Source organism: Microcaecilia unicolor, chromosome 3, assembly GCF_901765095.1.
Source record: "Microcaecilia unicolor chromosome 3, aMicUni1.1, whole genome shotgun sequence".
Lineage (NCBI taxonomy): Eukaryota > Metazoa > Chordata > Amphibia > Gymnophiona > Siphonopidae > Microcaecilia > Microcaecilia unicolor.
The window spans coordinates 248,195,633-248,213,939 of NC_044033.1; the positions used below are offsets into that span (position 1 = coordinate 248,195,633).

The window sequence follows — 18,307 nt, forward strand, 5'->3', positions numbered from 1 at the left end:
AAATGAGATACTGAAGTTGTCCCCTGAGGCACTGAGTATCAAGGACTCCCACTTAAAGGGAACAGTGTAAACACCCCAGTGACTTTTTATTCTTTCCAACCCAATGTTCACTCTGGTGGATCCTCTTCAACTTCCATCCCGCTTTCTGTTGGTGTGCCTCAGGGTTCTGTCCTTGGACCCCTCCTCTTCTCCATCTATACCTCTTCCCTTGGTACTCTGATTTCATCCCATGGCTTCCAGTACCATCTTTACGCTGATGACTCTCAGATCTACATCTCCACCCCTGAAATCTCAACCTCGATCCAGGACAAAATCTCAGCCTGCTTGTCTGACATTGCTGCTTGGATGTCTTAACGCCATCTAAAGCTCAACATGACCAAAACTGAACTTCTCATTTCCCCCCCTAAACCCACCTCCCCTCTTCCCCCTTTCTCTATCTCTGTTAATGGCTCTCACATCCTCCCTGTCTCCTCGGCTCGTAACCTTGGAGTCATCTTTGATTCCTCTCTCTCCTTCTCTGCCCATATTCAACGGATTGCCAAAACCTGTCGCTTCTTTATGTACAATATTAGCAAAATTCACCCCTTCCTTTCTGAATACGCTGCCCAAACCCTTATCCACACCGTTGTTGCCTCTCGCTTGGACTATTGCAATTTACTTCTCACTGGTCTTCCGCTCAGCCATCTCTCTCCTCTCCAATCTGTCCAAAATTCTGCGGCACGACTTGTTTTCCGCCAGAATCGTTATACCCACACTAGCCCGCTCCTCAAGTCACTTCACTGGCTCCCTGTCCGCTTCCGCATTCAGTTTAAACTTCTTGTACTGACCTTTAAATGCATCCAGTCTGCAGCCCCCCATTACCTCTCCGATCTCATCTCTCCCTACATTCCTCCCCGTGAACTCCGCTCACTGGACAAGTCTCTCTTGTCGTCCTCCTTCTCCTCCACTGCTAACTCCAGGCTTCGCTCCTTTTCTCTCGCGGCACCTTATGCCTGGAATAGACTTCCTGGACCTATATGTCTAGCTCCATTTCTACCTGTTTTCAAATCTATACTGAAAACCCACCTTTTCACTGCTGCTTTTAGCTCCTAGCCACAATTGCCCTCCCTTTGTCCCTTCCTCCCTTCTCACCCATTACTTCCCTCACCTGTAACTGTCTTGTCTGTCTCTGGATTATTTAGATTGTCTGTCTCTGTATTATTTAGATTGTAAGCTCTTTTGAGCAGGGACTGTCTCTTTGTATCAGGTGTTCAGCGCTGCGTGCGTCTGGTAGCGCTATACAAATGCTAATAATAATAATAATAGAAGGGGTGGAAAATGCCTGTTCTGTCTGCTGTCTGTCTTTCTAGGGACAAAATAACTCTTCAAAAATTTAATGGAATGGAATGAAACTTGGCAATTTCTCTACCAACTCTAAATTGCCTTACCTCCAAAACTACCTCTGCAACCTTCCTGCCTTTCTCCAAACTTCCCTTACTGCCCACACTACTCCCTGCGGCTACCCCAACTCCAAACTACCCCACACTCAAAACTACCCTGGCAATTATTATGCACCCCCAAAATGACCTCCTATCGCTCTCTACTACCTCTCCCAGCTCCAAAACTAACCTCCCACAACTATCCACTCACTCTACAAAACTAATCCTTCACCCTGCAGGACCAAAAACACACCCATACCTTTCCAGCCCACCTAAAAGTGTTTGAATATCTACAGCTGAGTCTACAAGGCTTGCTTATAAGGAATTAGGGGAAAATTGTTGAGTCAGAAAACAGCTAATTGGATAAATTGGAAGGGGGGGGGGGGGTGAGGAAGTATACTTTTCCTTAGTTTGTAAAGAAAGAAACCCAGCTTCCAAACTATCCTAGAGATCTGCTTCACTATAAGGATTATCCATACTTCTGAAATAGAGCAGAATCTCTAATTAATACAATTAGTCATGGGCCTGTCACTTAGAGGTCCTTTTACAGAGCTGCTGTAAAAAGTCACCTGCGGCAGTGTTGGCATGTGAGATTACTGTGCGCTGAGGTCACTTTTACAACGGCAGTAAAAAGCCTTTTTTTTCAACTTGCATCTTTAATGGTGTAACAAAAAAGTGAGGTGAGTCCAAAGAGGATATTGAACAATCTTTATTGAAAATAAAGCTGAAAAACGTCCTTAATGGCCATGCACCAATTCCACAATTAGCATGCGGCCATTACTCTCTGAGCCCTTACCGCCTCCTATTTACTTGGCGGTAAGGGCTCACACGCTAATCCATGGTAATTGAGCAATGTGCGGTGATGGTCATATGCTGCCTGATTACCATCGGGAATGCCCACTCCCCACTTGCCGCGCTAGAAAATCATTTTTATTTTCTAGCACAGGAAACGGCATGCGGCAAGAGCAGAAATACCGCGGTAGTGCTGTTTTGCCATCCTTAGTTAAAAGGCCCCTTATTGCATGATATCACCCACCAGTTTGGTTGGCAATCTCTCCTTCTGGACAAGGAATACAGTCATAACAGCAGATGGGCTTTTCCCTGCTGGTTAATTTTCTGTAGCCTGGACCGCAACTCTGGCAGCATCTAGATTGTGGAGGTGTCTGAGGATTGAGGGGGGAAAAAGTGTTTAGACAGCATCACACAACATTGGGCTCTGTTCCATTTCTAATGACTTAGGTACTGATTTTTAGCTATCAGAAATTAACCGTATAGGGCTTGATTTCAAAAAAGAGTTAGCTATCATGTTATGGACTTATGTGGCTGGATCCAAGTAGCTGAGAATTTTACACTGAGGCAGTTAAATTATAGCTGCATGTTCTTAGTAGACAGCTATATTTAGCTGGTTTAAAAGTAGAAATTCCCATGATATTTTAGTCAAGAGGAGAAACACCATATAACTACAATTTCAGAACTAGCCAGCTAAGGAGGGACGTTATCAGTATATGCTACCACTGAGTTATTTTACTGTTAATCCCAGTTATTAATAACTAGGTCTCATTGAATAAATAGTGCAAGTTAGTGGTAAAATACCCATCTTAACTTTCCCCCTTAGTGTGAAAAGTTTCAGTCTCTGGTAAACAGAGCTGATATTGTGATGTCTCATTCCACCAATAAGAGCCAACCTCATCAGTGATGTCACAACGGCTTGATTGCCCTTCGACGCATACCTGCATTATATCCAACATAAATGGCATTGCAATAATCTAAGTGCCCTATCAATAACATCTGTACAGTTAACTGAAATGAAGAAACAACCCAAGAGCACACCTAAGATTTTAGTAGAAAACGGAAGAAAAGCCTAATTGTCCTATGCCATCTTGAAATGCACAGGCCTACTCCTCTGGAACAGAAGTTATGGCCGCAAACATCATACATGGCACCTGCTTAGCTCAGTATCTTCTCTTCATATTCTTTCATTAGTTGAGTCTGACCTGGGTGAAAGCACTCTCCCACACGATCGCCCTCTCATTGATGGTGAACTCCTGCCCTGGAGGAGCATGAGGATCATAACTTCCAACAATTTCAGACTTCTGGGTCCCATTAGGTAGAAAGATGATGTTTAGAATATCATATGCAATGGCAAGGCCACCATTGTCATCTAAAAAGATGTCCTCACCCAGAACATTCTTAAAGTGGACATTCCTTAGGTAACGATGAAGCTGAGAAATGAAGGGAAAATTTTCGATGTTGATCCCAACTGATAATTTACATGTGTAAATCCAACCCAATTTTTTTGTTTTAAATTATACTTCAGAAAGCAGGCAAATGTTTGGCTTTTCTCTCATGGTTTTAATGAAAGAAGTAACTATCTAGCTAGTCACACACACAAAGAGTAACAGCAGTTGTATATACTGCAGGACTTGCTTATTCACACGTACTCTAGCTGTGGTATTTTCCTGCACCTTTTCTGACTTCACATACAATTTTTCCTTACCTTAGTCTCCTTATTTTCTCTCTCACTCCTGTTACTCTATCTTATCTATCGATATAGTCAACCTCCACTAATTCTCTATTCTGTCTATTATGTTGTTTTAATATGTATTGTGTAAATAGCATAATATGAAATGATGAGTTTTCTTAAATGAAATAACTTTACTGCCATGATTGTCTATTGCCTATGTTATGCCTTGGGTAAATGTATTCAAAAAGGCAGTACATAAATCCTAATAAATAAACAAATATAGAAAATTGTATACAAAACATTACCCAAGGATAATTGCAGAGAAAGGATAAAAAGTGGAGGAGTAGCCTAGTGGTTAGTGCAGTGGAACTGAGTTCAATTCCCAGTACAGCTCCTTGTGACTCTGGGCAAGTCACATAACCCTCCATTTCCCCTGGTACAAAATAAGTACCTGAATATATGTAAACCGCGTTGAATGTAGTTGCAAAAAAAAAAAAAAAACCAAAAACCTCAGAAAGGCAGTATATCAAGTCCCATTTCCCTTCCCAAATCACGAGAGCTTAGTAGCTAGATCTAGCTATTTGAAAATACATGGAGAAGTATTTTTAATGTGACCTCTAAGTCTGACTTTGAACATTTTGCACAAAATGTCCACAATCTGAATAGGAAAGAAATCATTTTCAAAAAAAGAAAAACGTCTATCTTTTTTTTCAAAAATACTGTTTCGAACAAGTTTTTGTGCTTTGGGCGTTTTGTTTTTTGGTCCAAATTTGAAAAAAACCAAAACAAATAAGCGCAAAATGTAGAGATTCATGCCATTGGGATGTAAGTGAAGCCAGCATTTTTAGTAGACCGGTCCCCCAGACATCCCAGAAGTGCAACGGAGCACCCTAGGGGGCACTGCTGTGGACTTCATATAAATGCTCTCAGGTGCCCTTATCTTGACCCCTGAGCCATTCAAAACCCACACAAAACACACTGTCCCCACTGTACACCACTACAATAGCCCTTATGGGTGAAGGGGACACCTATAGTGAGTACAGTAGGGTTTTGTTGACTTTGGGAGGGGTCACAGATTCCACTACAAGTGTGACAGGTAGAAGGAGACAGGGACCTGAGTCCCCCCTCCATAGTGCATTGCACTGACCACTACACACTACTCCAGGGTCCTGCATGCTGCTCTAATAGACCTGACTTTAACATCTGAAGCTGTCAAAGAGGCTGGTGAGTCATATTTTTATACACATTTTATGGGGGTGGAAGGGGGTCAGTGTCCACTGGAGGAGTATTGGGGGCTCATCCCTGATTCCCTCCAGTGGTCATCTGGTCACTTAGGGTACCTTTTTGAGCCTTATTTGTTCTGAAAACAGGTCTAGACCAACACATAAAATGTCCACGTGTTAGGCGTGCCCTAATCCCGCCTTCAAAATGCCCCCGACACACCCTCTTGTGATTTGGGTGCACTGCAGACGAATTACATTGATAAACGTCTGCATAGTAGGTTTTGGATGTTTGGAGAAAAAATACGCCCAAATTGGGCTTAATGGCACTTTTTGGACATTTTAGATGACGGCAGATAAAGAACTGTACAGTCCATCCAGTCTGCCCAACAATATAAACTCATAGTATAAGGTATGATGTGATACTACATATGAACCCAATTTTCAGCCATTTTACCTCCGTGGTAAAAATGGCCTTAGCACAAGGAAAAGACCCACTTAAGGGCATGTGCACCATTTGTGATTCGCCAAGAATCATAGATTGAGCGGAATATACTGTCAATTTTTAAATAAATAAATAAATCTGTATGAGTATTCAGAGTAGACTCCACTCAGACTTGCTCTTTCCACCCTTTAAGCTTTCTCTTTCACAGTGTGCCATTGTATACCACTCTCCATCGTATAATAATATAAATCTATTAAAAATGACGACAGATAGAGATCATACAGCCTATCCGCTTTGTCCATCTACATCAACTGCTAAACTCTACAGTCCCTTCCTCACCCTGAGAGATCCTCTGGTTGTCCCACGCTTTTTTGAATTTGGATACCCTCTTTGTCTCCACCACTTCCACTGAGAGTTTGCTTCACGCATCCACCACCCTTTCTGCAAAATAATATTTCTTCAGATTACTCCTAATTCTACTCCCTTTCTTGCAATCTTACCCTATGACTCTCTCGTTCCAGAACTCCCTTTCAATTGAGAGAAAGGCCCAATGTTACCTTCCATGGTAAATAATCTGAAAATCTCCAATGGTCTGCGCTCCACAAGGTGTTTCCAGAACCAGACATGAGCATGTTGTGCAGTCCATATGCCAAGGCATACACAGCATTATAAATACTGTAGCTGCTTCCCAAATGTTTGGCGTCACAGTGCAAGAAGTTAGAAAATGTTTTATTAGTGTTGCAGGTTCTTCTGATGCTTTCAGGGCACCGGCTGTCACACAAGCTCCTCCACCATGAAGGCATGATATAGCTACTTGGAAACCAATCAGGATTCACCTCACGGACAAATTTAAAAAAACTTGGAATACTGTTCTTTACCACTGTGAATACCAAGGTGTTATTTTTCATATCAATGCCCAGTGGATAGGTTGAGGAATATTCCCGTTCAAATGCTGTGATCCAGACCTTGCCAGGTATCTGATGAATGGGTATGTCCCCAAATAGATTCCATGTGTACTCACTATTACAATAGATAATGATCACATTGGGTGATGGCGCATGGATAGTCTCATTAATTTGATGCAACTTCTTTTGTTCAATGACATTGGTATGACTATACGTTTCTTGAAATGCAATGCAGCCACCATTCTGCTCAATCCCTTCTCTCAGGATCTCTACAGACCTTATGCTGCTGTCATCATCAGGCACAATGATTCCGACCCAGGTCCAGCCAAAATGCTTTAGTAATCTGACAATCCCAGCACACAGGTGCAGAATTCTGGGCATAGTCCGGTAGAAATAAGGAAACTTAACAGCATCATTCGTAAAAGGATTCTCAGAATTATAACTGATCTGTTGAGAAAAATTATTTTTTTTTTATTTCATTGAGAAATTGCATATTAAACTATAGATAAGTTTTGAATAGTTTTTTTTTTTTTTGGGGGGGGGGGGTTGAAACAGTGTAAATCCTTTGTAGATGAAAAACTTGTTTGTGGAAAATTAGAGAATTTAAAATTTTATGCTAGCTACTGTTTTGCAACTGAGATTTCCTTTACACAGGCACATACACACACACATACATTGTCATATGACAGCTTGAGTGGAGGTCATTTTATAACTCACATGCGTATATAAATAGTGTGTGCGTAGTTTTATCTGTGTGGACATGGCCAGATTTTCAAAATACAGCTGCTTCCACTTTGAATATTAGTCCAGGAAAACTTCAGGACTGAAGTTCCAAACATTCCTTCAAAAAGTACTAAGATTAGGGGGGGCACTAAATGAAGTTACATGGGACTACTTTTAAAACGCAGAGGAGGGAATATTTTTTCATTCAACAAATAACTTGTTGCCGGAAGATGTGGTTAGTGTATCTGGGTTTAAGAAAGGTTTGGACGAGTTCCTGGAGGAAAAGTCCATAATCTGCTATTAAGATAGACACGGGGAAAGCCACTGCTTGGATCTGTAGGATGGAATTTTGCTGCTCTTTGGGATTCGGCCAGGTACTTGTGACCTGGATTGGCCACTGTTGGAAGCAGGATACTGGGCTAGATGGACCATCAGTCTGCTCTAGTATGGCTATTCTTATGTTCTTATTTGTGTGGGTGACTTCTGGGGGTATTTGGACAAAACCACACAGACCAATTTTTATCTGGGCAAAAGCTAAGCAATTAACTTGAGACAGGGTAAGAATTAAGGTTGGAGCAATGTTAAACTTTTACCAGATAGTGCCAGTTTAGCCTAAATTCAGTCGTATGTGCAGCTCAACATCTGCCCCTATGCACTTAGATTTACACTTGATTTCTGGCATATACAATTTTCAGGGTTGTTCTCAAACTTTAAAATGTATGTGCATAAGTGAAAACTCTTCCACAGCATCATACCCGAAGTCTCTGCTTAGTCTGGGTAAATTTGTACGCTTACAGGTCGTACATGAATGTTTACCCAGGTATCATGTAGGCAATATAATATACTAGTAAAAAAGGCCCGTTTCTGACACAAATGAAACGGGCGCTAGCAAGGATTCCTCGGAGTGTGTATGTTTGAGGGAGTGTGTGTGAGAGTGACTATGTGAGAGAGAGAGAGTGAATGTGCGAGTGTGTGTGTGTGTGACAGAGTGAGAGTGAGACTGGGTGCGAGTGTGTCTGTGAGAGAGTGTGTGTGTGAGATTGAGAGTGTGTGCCAGGGGCGCCCCCTCCCTCCCTCAGAATTGCAGGGTCGTCCCCCTCCCTCCCTCCCAGTTCCAGGGTCGTCCCCCTCCCAGTTCCAGGGTCATCCCCCCTCCCTCCAAGTTCCAGGGTCGCCCTCCCTCCCTCTGAGTTCCAGGGTCATTCCCCCCTCCCTCTGAGTTCCAGGGCTGTCTCCCCCTCCCTCCCTCCGAGTTCCAGGGGCGTCCCCTCCCTCCGAGTTCCAGGGTCGTCCCCCCTCCCTCCCTCCCTCCAAGTTCCAGGGTCACCCTCCCTCCGAGTTCCAGGGTCGTCCCCACCCTCCCTCCGAGTTCCAGGTTCCCCTACCTCCCTCCCTCCGAGTTTCAGGGTACCCCCTCCCCTCCCTCCCTTCCTCCCAGTTCCAGGGGGGAATGCGTGCAGGCTCAGGCCTTCTCTCTCTTTCTCAGCTGTGGTCCCGCCCTCATTTCCTGTTTCCGCAAGGGTGGGACCACAGCTGAGAAAGAGAGAGAAGGGTCGAGCCTGAATGCATTTTACCACTGCTGCCCGCCGCCGTAACCCAGACTTGGTAAGTGAAGATGACTTTTAAACATCGGAGGGAGGGGTCCTGGAACTGGATGGAGGAAGGGAGGGACGACGGCCCTGGAACTGGGAGGGAGGGGGACCCTGGATCTGGGAGGGAGGGGTCTTAGAGCTGAGAGGGAGGGTGGCAGGACAGGGAGCGTTCGGCTGCGGCGAGTTTCCATTGGGGAGGAGGTTGGGTGAGGGGGGCTCTGGGCGGGGGACGGGGTCCAGCGCTGACTCGAGAGGGGGAGTGTCCATCGGGGAGGAGGGTGGGTGAGGTGGGCTCTGGTTAGTGGACGGGGTCCTGCAGTGACTCAAGAGGGGGGAGGGAGAGCAGCGGCTCCAGTGGCGACTCGGGAGCGAGCGGAAGGAGAGGGTGGGGTCCTCCAGGTCCAGCGGCGAGGTGAGTCAGGATGGGAGAGGGTGGGGGGTCAAACGGCGACTCAGGAGGGAGTCTGTCGGGGAGGAGGGGGAGGGTGAGGGACCGAACTTGGAGAGCAGAGGGAGGTCGGCGGGACGGCTTGCATGCGGCTGTGGGTAGTGTCCATCATGGAGCAGGGTGGGTGAGGAGGACTGTGGCCGGGGGACGGGGTGCAGCCGCCACTTGGGAGGGGCGAGGGAGAGAGCAGCGTGTCCAGCGGCGACTCGGGAGTGACTGTCAACTATGCTGCATCCCCTTCCCTCTCAGTGTTCCGCCCTCGACTTCATTACGTTTGGACGCGAGGGCGGGACAGTGAGACAGATGCTTACAGCCAGCATGAACCGCCTATGAACCCTTGGGAGTTAGCTTCAGAACGTTGGAGGTGGAAAAGTGGCCTAGTGGTTAGGGTGGTGGACTTTGGTCCTGGGGAACTGAGGTCGATTCCCACTTCAGGCACAGGCAGCTCCTTTTGACTCTGGGCAAGTCACTTAACCCTCCATTGCCCCAGGTACAAATAAGTACCTGTATACAATATGTAAGCCGCATTGAGCCTGCCATGAGTGGGAAAGCGCGGGGTACAAATGTAACAAAAAAAATTATATAGGAAGTGTATTTATAGTAACATAGCAGATGATGACCTGTACAGTCCATTCAGTCTGCCTAACAAGATAAACTATTATGTCATACTACATCTGCATACTTGATCTTGATGTGCTTGCCATTTTTAGGGCAGCACCAACTTTGTTCTCCAGCTTCTGAAGCTGAATCTGTCCATCCATGATCAGGGCACAGACAGTAGAAGTCTGCCCAGCACTGGCTTTGCTTCCCAATTACTGTCTAATCACTACTAAGCTTATTTGGTTCCATTCTTTCCATACAGGATTCCTTTGTGTTTATGCCATGCATTTTTGAAGTCGGCTTCCCCCCCGCAACCACTGCCTTCCGATCTCTGGAAAAGGTTTATTTGTATATTAATACCTTTCAAATATTTGAATGTCTGTATCATATCACCCTCCTTGTCTCTCCTTTCCTTCAGGGTATACATGTCCAGGTCATCATGTCTCTCCTCATATGTCTTCTGGTGCAAACCCCGTTCCATTTTTGTTGCTTTTCTCTGAACCACAAGGAAAGCACTCTTTATGTATGAAAATGCTTGTGAAATTTGCCCTCCTATATGGATGGTATCGGGCAGGAAATCTGACTGATTGGCTCAATACTATCGGAATAATAAAAGAGCTGGAGCTGGGACACAGCAAGATGGGTCTAGAAACTTTCTGGATCATGGTGTAATTCAATCGTTAAATAAAAAGGTGGGAAAAGAAGCCAGGCTATCCAAAGAATGGAACCAAATGATCTTTACTTAAAACAAAGTTTAATAATCTTCAAACAAATAAAAATATAACAATAACACATTAAAAATGACTCGACACAACGTTGTGTTTCGGCCGAATGGCCTACATCAGGAGTCTATAGACATAAATAAAACAGTAGATAAATAAATTAAGCATATAGAAATAAATATTGACAATATGAAACAAACATTATACTAAAAGAGGAACATATATAAATTGTCAAATAATGAAAATCTATAAATATAACCCAAAAAATACATGTATATGTACGTATATGCCAAACAATATGTTGAACAAACTTCATAAGGAAAAAACAAATCAAAATATACATACATGGGGATAAGAATAAATAAAAAAAACTAACCTTATTTATAAAATTAAAATTAATTATAGCACATCAAAGGAATCTCAAAAATACAGGTGAGAGATACCAAAGATCTACAGATGAGATCTTGAAAATAGTCTGTAGAAGACAAAAAAATTGTTTTAGTGAAAAATATATATAAAAGAGCACAATGTGATTAGCACATCAAGCAATTTAGTTGAGAATAGCCAAAAAATAAAGGTTCATTTGATCTACCTATTTATCCTTTTTCTTACATCACTAGTCCGAGGTAAAAATACAAAATAAAGAGTCATATAATGTACCTATTACCCCTTTCTGCAACACTAGTCACAAGACTAGCTCAAAAACACAATGTAAGCTACAAATAAAAGACTCGCACTACATATTTATGATAAAAAAACAGCGCTCAAATAAAACACAAATATGATAAAATATGAAAAAACGCTGCAAAATCTAAGGCGCGAGCAGCAGTGTATTGGAAAAAAACCCGGGAGACACATGTCTTGAAAAAGACCATTGTGCAAATGAACTGTCTGTCGCAGTGATTCCAGCAATTATAATAAAAGAAAGATTGAGTTACACGATACTTTAAATAGCCAAAGTGGGGCGCGAGTTCTAGAAACCGCTGATATCAGCTAATGCAAAAAGTAAAACCAGTAAAAACAGATCACTGTGTGACCGTCCGTACGACTTTCATACGGACTTTCATGCGGACTCAAAGGCGCGAGCAGCAATGTATTAAGAGAAGAAACCCGGAGACACGTACCTTAAAAAAGACCGTTTGTGCAAATGGACCGTCTGTCACAGTGATTCCAGCAGTTATAATAAAAGAAAAGTTGAGCTGCACGATACTTTAAATAGACAAAATGGCGCGTAAATTCTAGAGGACGCTGATATCAGCTGATGTCAAAAGTGAAAACAGTAAAGCCAGACCGCTGTGTGATCGTCCGTACGTCTTTACGTCTTCCATACGTAAACTAGGCGGAAATGCGTCATCGCATACCTCAAAGTGTATGTATGTGGAAAAGTGAGGTTAAAGCACTATCTAGCCGTCCGTGCGTTTAGAATACGTAAAATATGCAATATACGTCATAACGATGCACAAAAGCATTTTTTTTATAATTATATATATATGGAGATATGGAGCGGTTAAATAAATTGATCAAATTAAAAATGATCTAATTAAATTGCTGTCAGTATTAAATGAAATGCTGAATGCCATAGAAATGAAGTGGAGATGTTAAAAAATATGTGTTGAACAATATATATTATTTAAAAAAATGTGTTAGACTATATATATTATTTAGAGGGATAATGAGTAGACAAAAATAAATGAAAGGAAATTTTTAAATGAAAAAATACTTAATTTGAGTTAGAAGATATTTCTGAATAATGGATCCCAATTTTAAAAAAACCTAAATTATCCCATGTATGTATAAAGAGATACAAATAAATATCCTAAAAAGTCTCATGTATGAATAATGAATATATCAATCAGAAAATTGAATCTATAGTTAGTATGGTATCAAAACCAATGGTTAAGTATACACAAAACATAATAAAGTATAAATGATATCATATCATACCATGTAAGAATGTTAAATGCATGGGCATGAGAAATCACAGGAAATGTCAGAAACGAAAGAAATTTATAATAAACATACACAAATATACATAGAGCTGTAATGCAATAATAGCAAAAATTTTCCAGATGAAAAATTAAAAAAGACATTACAGCAACTGGATTTAAAGAAGTATTCAAATTACAAAAATGGGCGAAAGTCTATCTCATTGTTCAGGCCATTAGGACTAATAGTATTTAAATCATAAATTAATCTTTGTTCTTCCTGAAGTATAAGTTTATCAAGGTCACCTCCCCTCCATTTACTAGTAAATGTCTTAAACACCAGATACTTAATATCTGCTATGGTGTGATTAGTTGTATGCCAGTGTTGAACCAAAGGTGCAGATTGAATATTCCTTGATATGCAGCTTCTATGTTCAATGATACGTGTTTTAATGGATCTAATAGTTTTACCCACGTATAGCAGGGAACATGGGCATTGAATAATATAAATTACGTGAGTAGTGTTACAATTTGAAGAATGTTTTAACGCAAAAGGTTTGTTGGTAATGGGATGAATAAAGCAAGTAGTCTCTATACAGAGGGCACATATACTGCATCGTCCACACCTTCTGTGTCCTAAATGGAGGCTATCCAAAGGATCCCTTATTTCTGGCAAAGTGGAGGGAACTAAATATTCTTTTAGATTCCTGTTTCTTGAATATGCAATTACCAATTCTTTGTTATTGAAACAGTCAAGACCCTCCAGTATGTGCCAGTGTTTCCGTATGGACTTGGCGATGTACTTAGACAGAAAAGAGTACTTAAGTGTACAAACAATATCTGGATTATTCTTTTGTCGGTTGGGTAGAAGAAGTTCTTCACGGTTCTGGGCTAAAGCTTTGGTATAGCCAGCTTCGATATGTTTCTGAGGATACCCTCTAGCAGAGAATCTATCTGGTGTTAAGACATTTACTAGTAAATGGAGGGGAGGTGACCTTGATAAACTTATACTTCAGGAAGAACAAAGATTAATTTATGATTTAAATACTATTAGTCCTAATGGCCTGAACAATGAGATAGACTTTCGCCCATTTTTGTAATTTGAATACTTCTTTAAATCCAGTTGCTGTAATGTCTTTTTTAATTTTTCATCTGGAAAATTTTTGCTATTATTGCATTACAGCTCTATGTATATTTGTGTATGTTTATTATAAATTTCTTTCGTTTCTGACATTTCCTGTGATTTCTCATGCCCATGCATTTAACATTCTTACATGGTATGATATGATATCATTTATACTTTATTATGTTTTGTGTATACTTAACCATTGGTTTTGATACCATACTAACTATAGATTCAATTTTCTGATTGATATATTCATTATTCATACATGAGACTTTTTAGGATATTTATTTGTATCTCTTTATACATACATGGGATAATTTAGGTTTTTTTAAAATTGGGATCCATTATTCAGAAATATCTTCTAACTCAAATTAAGTATTTTTTCATTTAAAAATTTCCTTTCATTTATTTTTGTCTACTCATTATCCCTCTAAATAATATATATAGTCTAACACATTTTTTTAAATAATATATATTGTTCAACACATATTTTTTAACATCTCCACTTCATTTCTATGGCATTCAGCATTTCATTTAATACTGACAGCAATTTAATTAGATCATTTTTAATTTGATCAATTTATTTAACCGCTCCATATCTCCATATATATAATTATAAAAAAAATGCTTTTGTGCATCGTTATGACGTATATTGCATATTTTACGTATTCTAAACGCACGGACGGCTAGATAGCGCTTTAACCTCACTTTTCCACATACATACACTTTGAGGTATGCGATGACGCATTTCCGCCTAGTTTACGTATGGAAGACGTAAAGACGTACGGACGATCACACAGCGGTCTGGCTTTACTGTTTTCACTTTTGACATCAGCTGATATCAGCGTCCTCTAGAATTTACGCGCCATTTTGTCTATTTAAAGTATCGTGCAGCTCAACTTTTCTTTTATTATAACTGCTGGAATCACTGTGACAGACGGTCCATTTGCACAAACGGTCTTTTTTAAGGTACGTGTCTCCGGGTTTCTTCTCTTAATACATTGCTGCTCGCGCCTTTGAGTCCGCATGAAAGTCCGTATGAAAGTCGTACGGACGGTCACACAGTGATCTGTTTTTACTGGTTTTACTTTTTGCATTAGCTGATATCAGCGGTTTCTAGAACTCGCGCCCCACTTTGGCTATTTAAAGTATCGTGTAACTCAATCTTTCTTTTATTATAATTGCTGGAATCACTGCGACAGACAGTTCATTTGCACAATGGTCTTTTTCAAGACATGTGTCTCCCGGGTTTTTTTCCAATACACTGCTGCTCGCGCCTTAGATTTTGCAGCGTTTTTTCATATTTTATCATATTTGTGTTTTATTTGAGCGCTGTTTTTTTATCATAAATATGTAGTGCGAGTCTTTTATTTGTAGCTTACCTTGTGTTTTTGAGCTAGTCTTGTGACTAGTGTTGCAGAAAGGGGTAATAGGTACATTATATGACTCTTTATTTTGTATTTTTACCTCGGACTAGTGATGTAAGAAAAAGGATAAATAGGTAGATCAAATGAACCTTTATTTTTTGGCTATTCTCAACTAAATTGCTTGATGTGCTAATCACATTGTGCTCTTTTATATATATTTTTCACTAAAACAATTTTTTTGTCTTCTACAGACTATTTTCAAGATCTCATCTGTAGATCTTTGGTATCTCTCACCTGTATTTTTGAGATTCCTTTGATGTGCTATAATTAATTTCAATTTTATAAATAAGGTTAGTTTTTTTATTTATTCTTATCCCCATGTATGTATATTTTGATTTGTTTTTTCCTTATGAAGTTTGTTCAACATATTGTTTGGCATATACGTACATATACATGTATTTTTTGGGTTATATTTATAGATTTTCATTATTTGACAATTTATATATGTTCCTCTTTTAGTATAATTTTTGTTTCATATTGTCAATATTTATTTCTATATGCTTAATTTATTTATCTACTGTTTTATTTATGTCTATAGACTCCTGATGTAGGCCATTCGGCCGAAACACAACGTTGTGTCGAGTCATTTTTAATGTGTTATTGTTATATTTTTATTTGTTTGAAGATTATTAAACTTTGTTTTAAGTAAAGATCATTTGGTTCCATTCTTTGGATAGCCTGGCTTCTTTTCCCACCTTTTTATTTTTCATTTTTCGTTTCACGCCTCGTGGGATCTATTGAGTTCTCCACTTGTTGTGGATTCTCCTTAGACGTAATTCAATCGTTATCCAGATATCTTAGATGTTTGGCTTAGGACTGTCCAGGGTCGCTGAGAGACTGGGACGGGCCCGGGATAAGACCGCCCCCGGGCCCACCCCCCTCCACCCGCTACCTGGCCGGGACCTCTCTCCACCCCCGGGCCCTGTGCACTAACCTTGCGCCTTCCTCACCTTCGCAGCAAGCAGCGGCAGACCTCGCCTTCTTTCCATGCCCCGCCCTCGTGGACATTACATCAGGCGAGGGCGGGACACAGAAGGAAGGAGTGGCCTGCCGCTGCTTGCTGCGAAGGTGAGGGAGGCACTTTAAAATCAGTTCCGGCCTGGGAGCGACGGCATTTAAAATCAGTTCCGGGAGCGAGGGCGGGCCGGACTGCGGTGGTGCCGGGCCCCCCTCCCCGGAGGCCGGGGCCCGGGGACTTTTGTCCCCCCTGTCTCCCCCTCTCGGCGGCTCTGGGACTGACGAATTATGGACCTACAGTAAACAAACTGTGCCAGCACGGTGAGCACTTTACATGTATATTCAATGCTGCTTCCTATACAAATAACACTGAATATACAGATTGATATGCCAGTGCTTCAATTAATGCAATCACTGTGCCAGCTGAAACTGCAGCACTCCTCTGGGTTCCTCCCCTGTGGCAGCAACTACCTATATTATATAATCGCAGTACTCTAACGGCGGTTAGTGTAACTGGGTTTAAAAAAGGTTTGGACAAGTTCCTGGAGGAAAAGTCCATAGCCTGCTATTGAGGTGGACATGGGGAAAGCCAGTGCTTGCCCTGGGATTAGTTGCATGAAATGGTGCTACTAATTGTGTTTCTGTCAGGTACTTGTGACCTGGCTTGGCCACTGCTGGAAGCAGGATACTGGGCTAGATGGATCATTGGTCTAACCTAGTATGGCTGTTTTTATGCTCCCCTGTGGCAGCAACCACCTATATTACACAATTGCAGCACGCCTCTGGGTTGCTCCCCCGTAGCAGCAGCCTCTTGGATGCATTTTGATTTAGGATGACGCCCCCTAGGAACATTCCCATGTTGTTTTAAATTGCATAGGAAATATGAACAATATGTCCTTTGTTCTCTTTGTATTGAAGTAACAGGAAATATGATCAAATTTTCATTTATTTGTATGATTTTTGTCAGTATAGAGATTAGTAGAGTGTAAAGAAAAATTGAAACATCTTCTTACTTGTGCATAATGGTATATCCTGAACACATTGGACATCAGAATTGATTCCTCAGCCGGGAGACCTTCAATAATAGCAGCCAGGGTGCCAGATGTTTCACAGCTGTAATTAGGGATCCAGCTCACTTTTCCTGCAAATATATTCATGGCAGCCCTAAGCATTATGAGTGGATTGTTGTATGGCTCAAATAGGTGGTATCCCAGTGTGTAGTTGGTTAAGAGCTCTGGGCTATTGTTAACCTCCACCACCGCAGAAATAAAGGCCAGGAAATTATAGAAAGTTTCTGGGAAAAAACTACAATGACAGTCACATATCAAACAATGTAATGTTAGCACCAAAATGAAATATACAGAAGTATGGAGAATTATGGAAAAATTGAACTAAATCTTCCTGTTTCCATCCAATAAAGACATCTGTCTTTCCATCAACAAGTACATTTCAACACTTTTAAGGTAAAATTATGTATCATACCTGATAATTTTCTTTCCGTTAATCATAGCTGATCAATCCATAGACTGGTGGGTTGTGTCCATCTACCAGCAGGTGGAGATAGAGAGCAATCCTTTTGCCTCCCTATATGTGGTCATGTGCTGCCGGAAACTCCTCAGTATGTCGATATCCAAGCTCCATTCGCAGGACTCAGCACTTAGAGAATTACACCCACAAAGGGACACTCTGCCCAGCTCACCACCGCCGAAACGGGGGAGGGGAATTAACCCAGCTCATCCCCACACAAGTGGGGGAGGGGAATCCGTCCAGCTCATCCCCGCGGAGCGGGGGAGGGACACCACCCCGCCGATGCGGGGGGATCTGGCTTATCCTGCAACCGCAACCGCGGGAGGAGCTGACTGACCCTAACACCGCCGAAGCGGGAGGGGTACAAAGCTGCCCTACAGCCGCACGAAGCGGGAGGGAGCGCCGGCAGAATTTATGTCTCAATCCAGCCCCGAAAAACGGAGGGGAGAGGAATGCAGCAGCTCACTGTAACACAAACTCATCTCAACTCTTGAAGAATCCAATTGAAAAAACTTGAACACGAAGTCCTCCTGAACAGGAACTGAAGACTAAACTTGAACCTGAAATGCAACCAGAATATAAACAGTACAGATATCTGGGAGGGGCTATGGATTGATCAGCTATGATTAATGGAAAGAAAATTATCAGGTGTGATACATAATTTTACCTTCCATATCATCATGCTGATCAATCCATAGACTGGTGGGATGTACCGAAGCAGTACTCACCCAGGGCGGGACATTGAAATCCCTGACCGCAACACTGAAGCTCCAAACCGGGCCTCCGCCTGAGCAGCCACAGTCAAGCG

At 41.7% G+C, this 18,307-nt stretch overlaps 1 protein-coding gene across 1 annotated transcript in view; it reads right to left on the reverse strand.

Moving 5' to 3' along the window:
- Positions 1–18,307, reverse strand: part of LOC115464570 (vomeronasal type-2 receptor 26-like) — a 33,719-nt gene that overhangs the window by 3,775 nt on the left and 11,637 nt on the right. Inside the window, exons 2-5 of the mRNA XM_030194934.1 lie at positions 16,986–17,277; positions 6,105–6,899; positions 3,413–3,640; positions 2,455–2,581 (exon numbers count right to left, since the gene is read on the reverse strand). Coding sequence (XP_030050794.1) covers positions 2,455–2,581; positions 3,413–3,640; positions 6,105–6,899; positions 16,986–17,277 — 1,442 coding nt within the window. The remainder of the gene's footprint in view (positions 1–2,454; positions 2,582–3,412; positions 3,641–6,104; positions 6,900–16,985; positions 17,278–18,307) is intronic.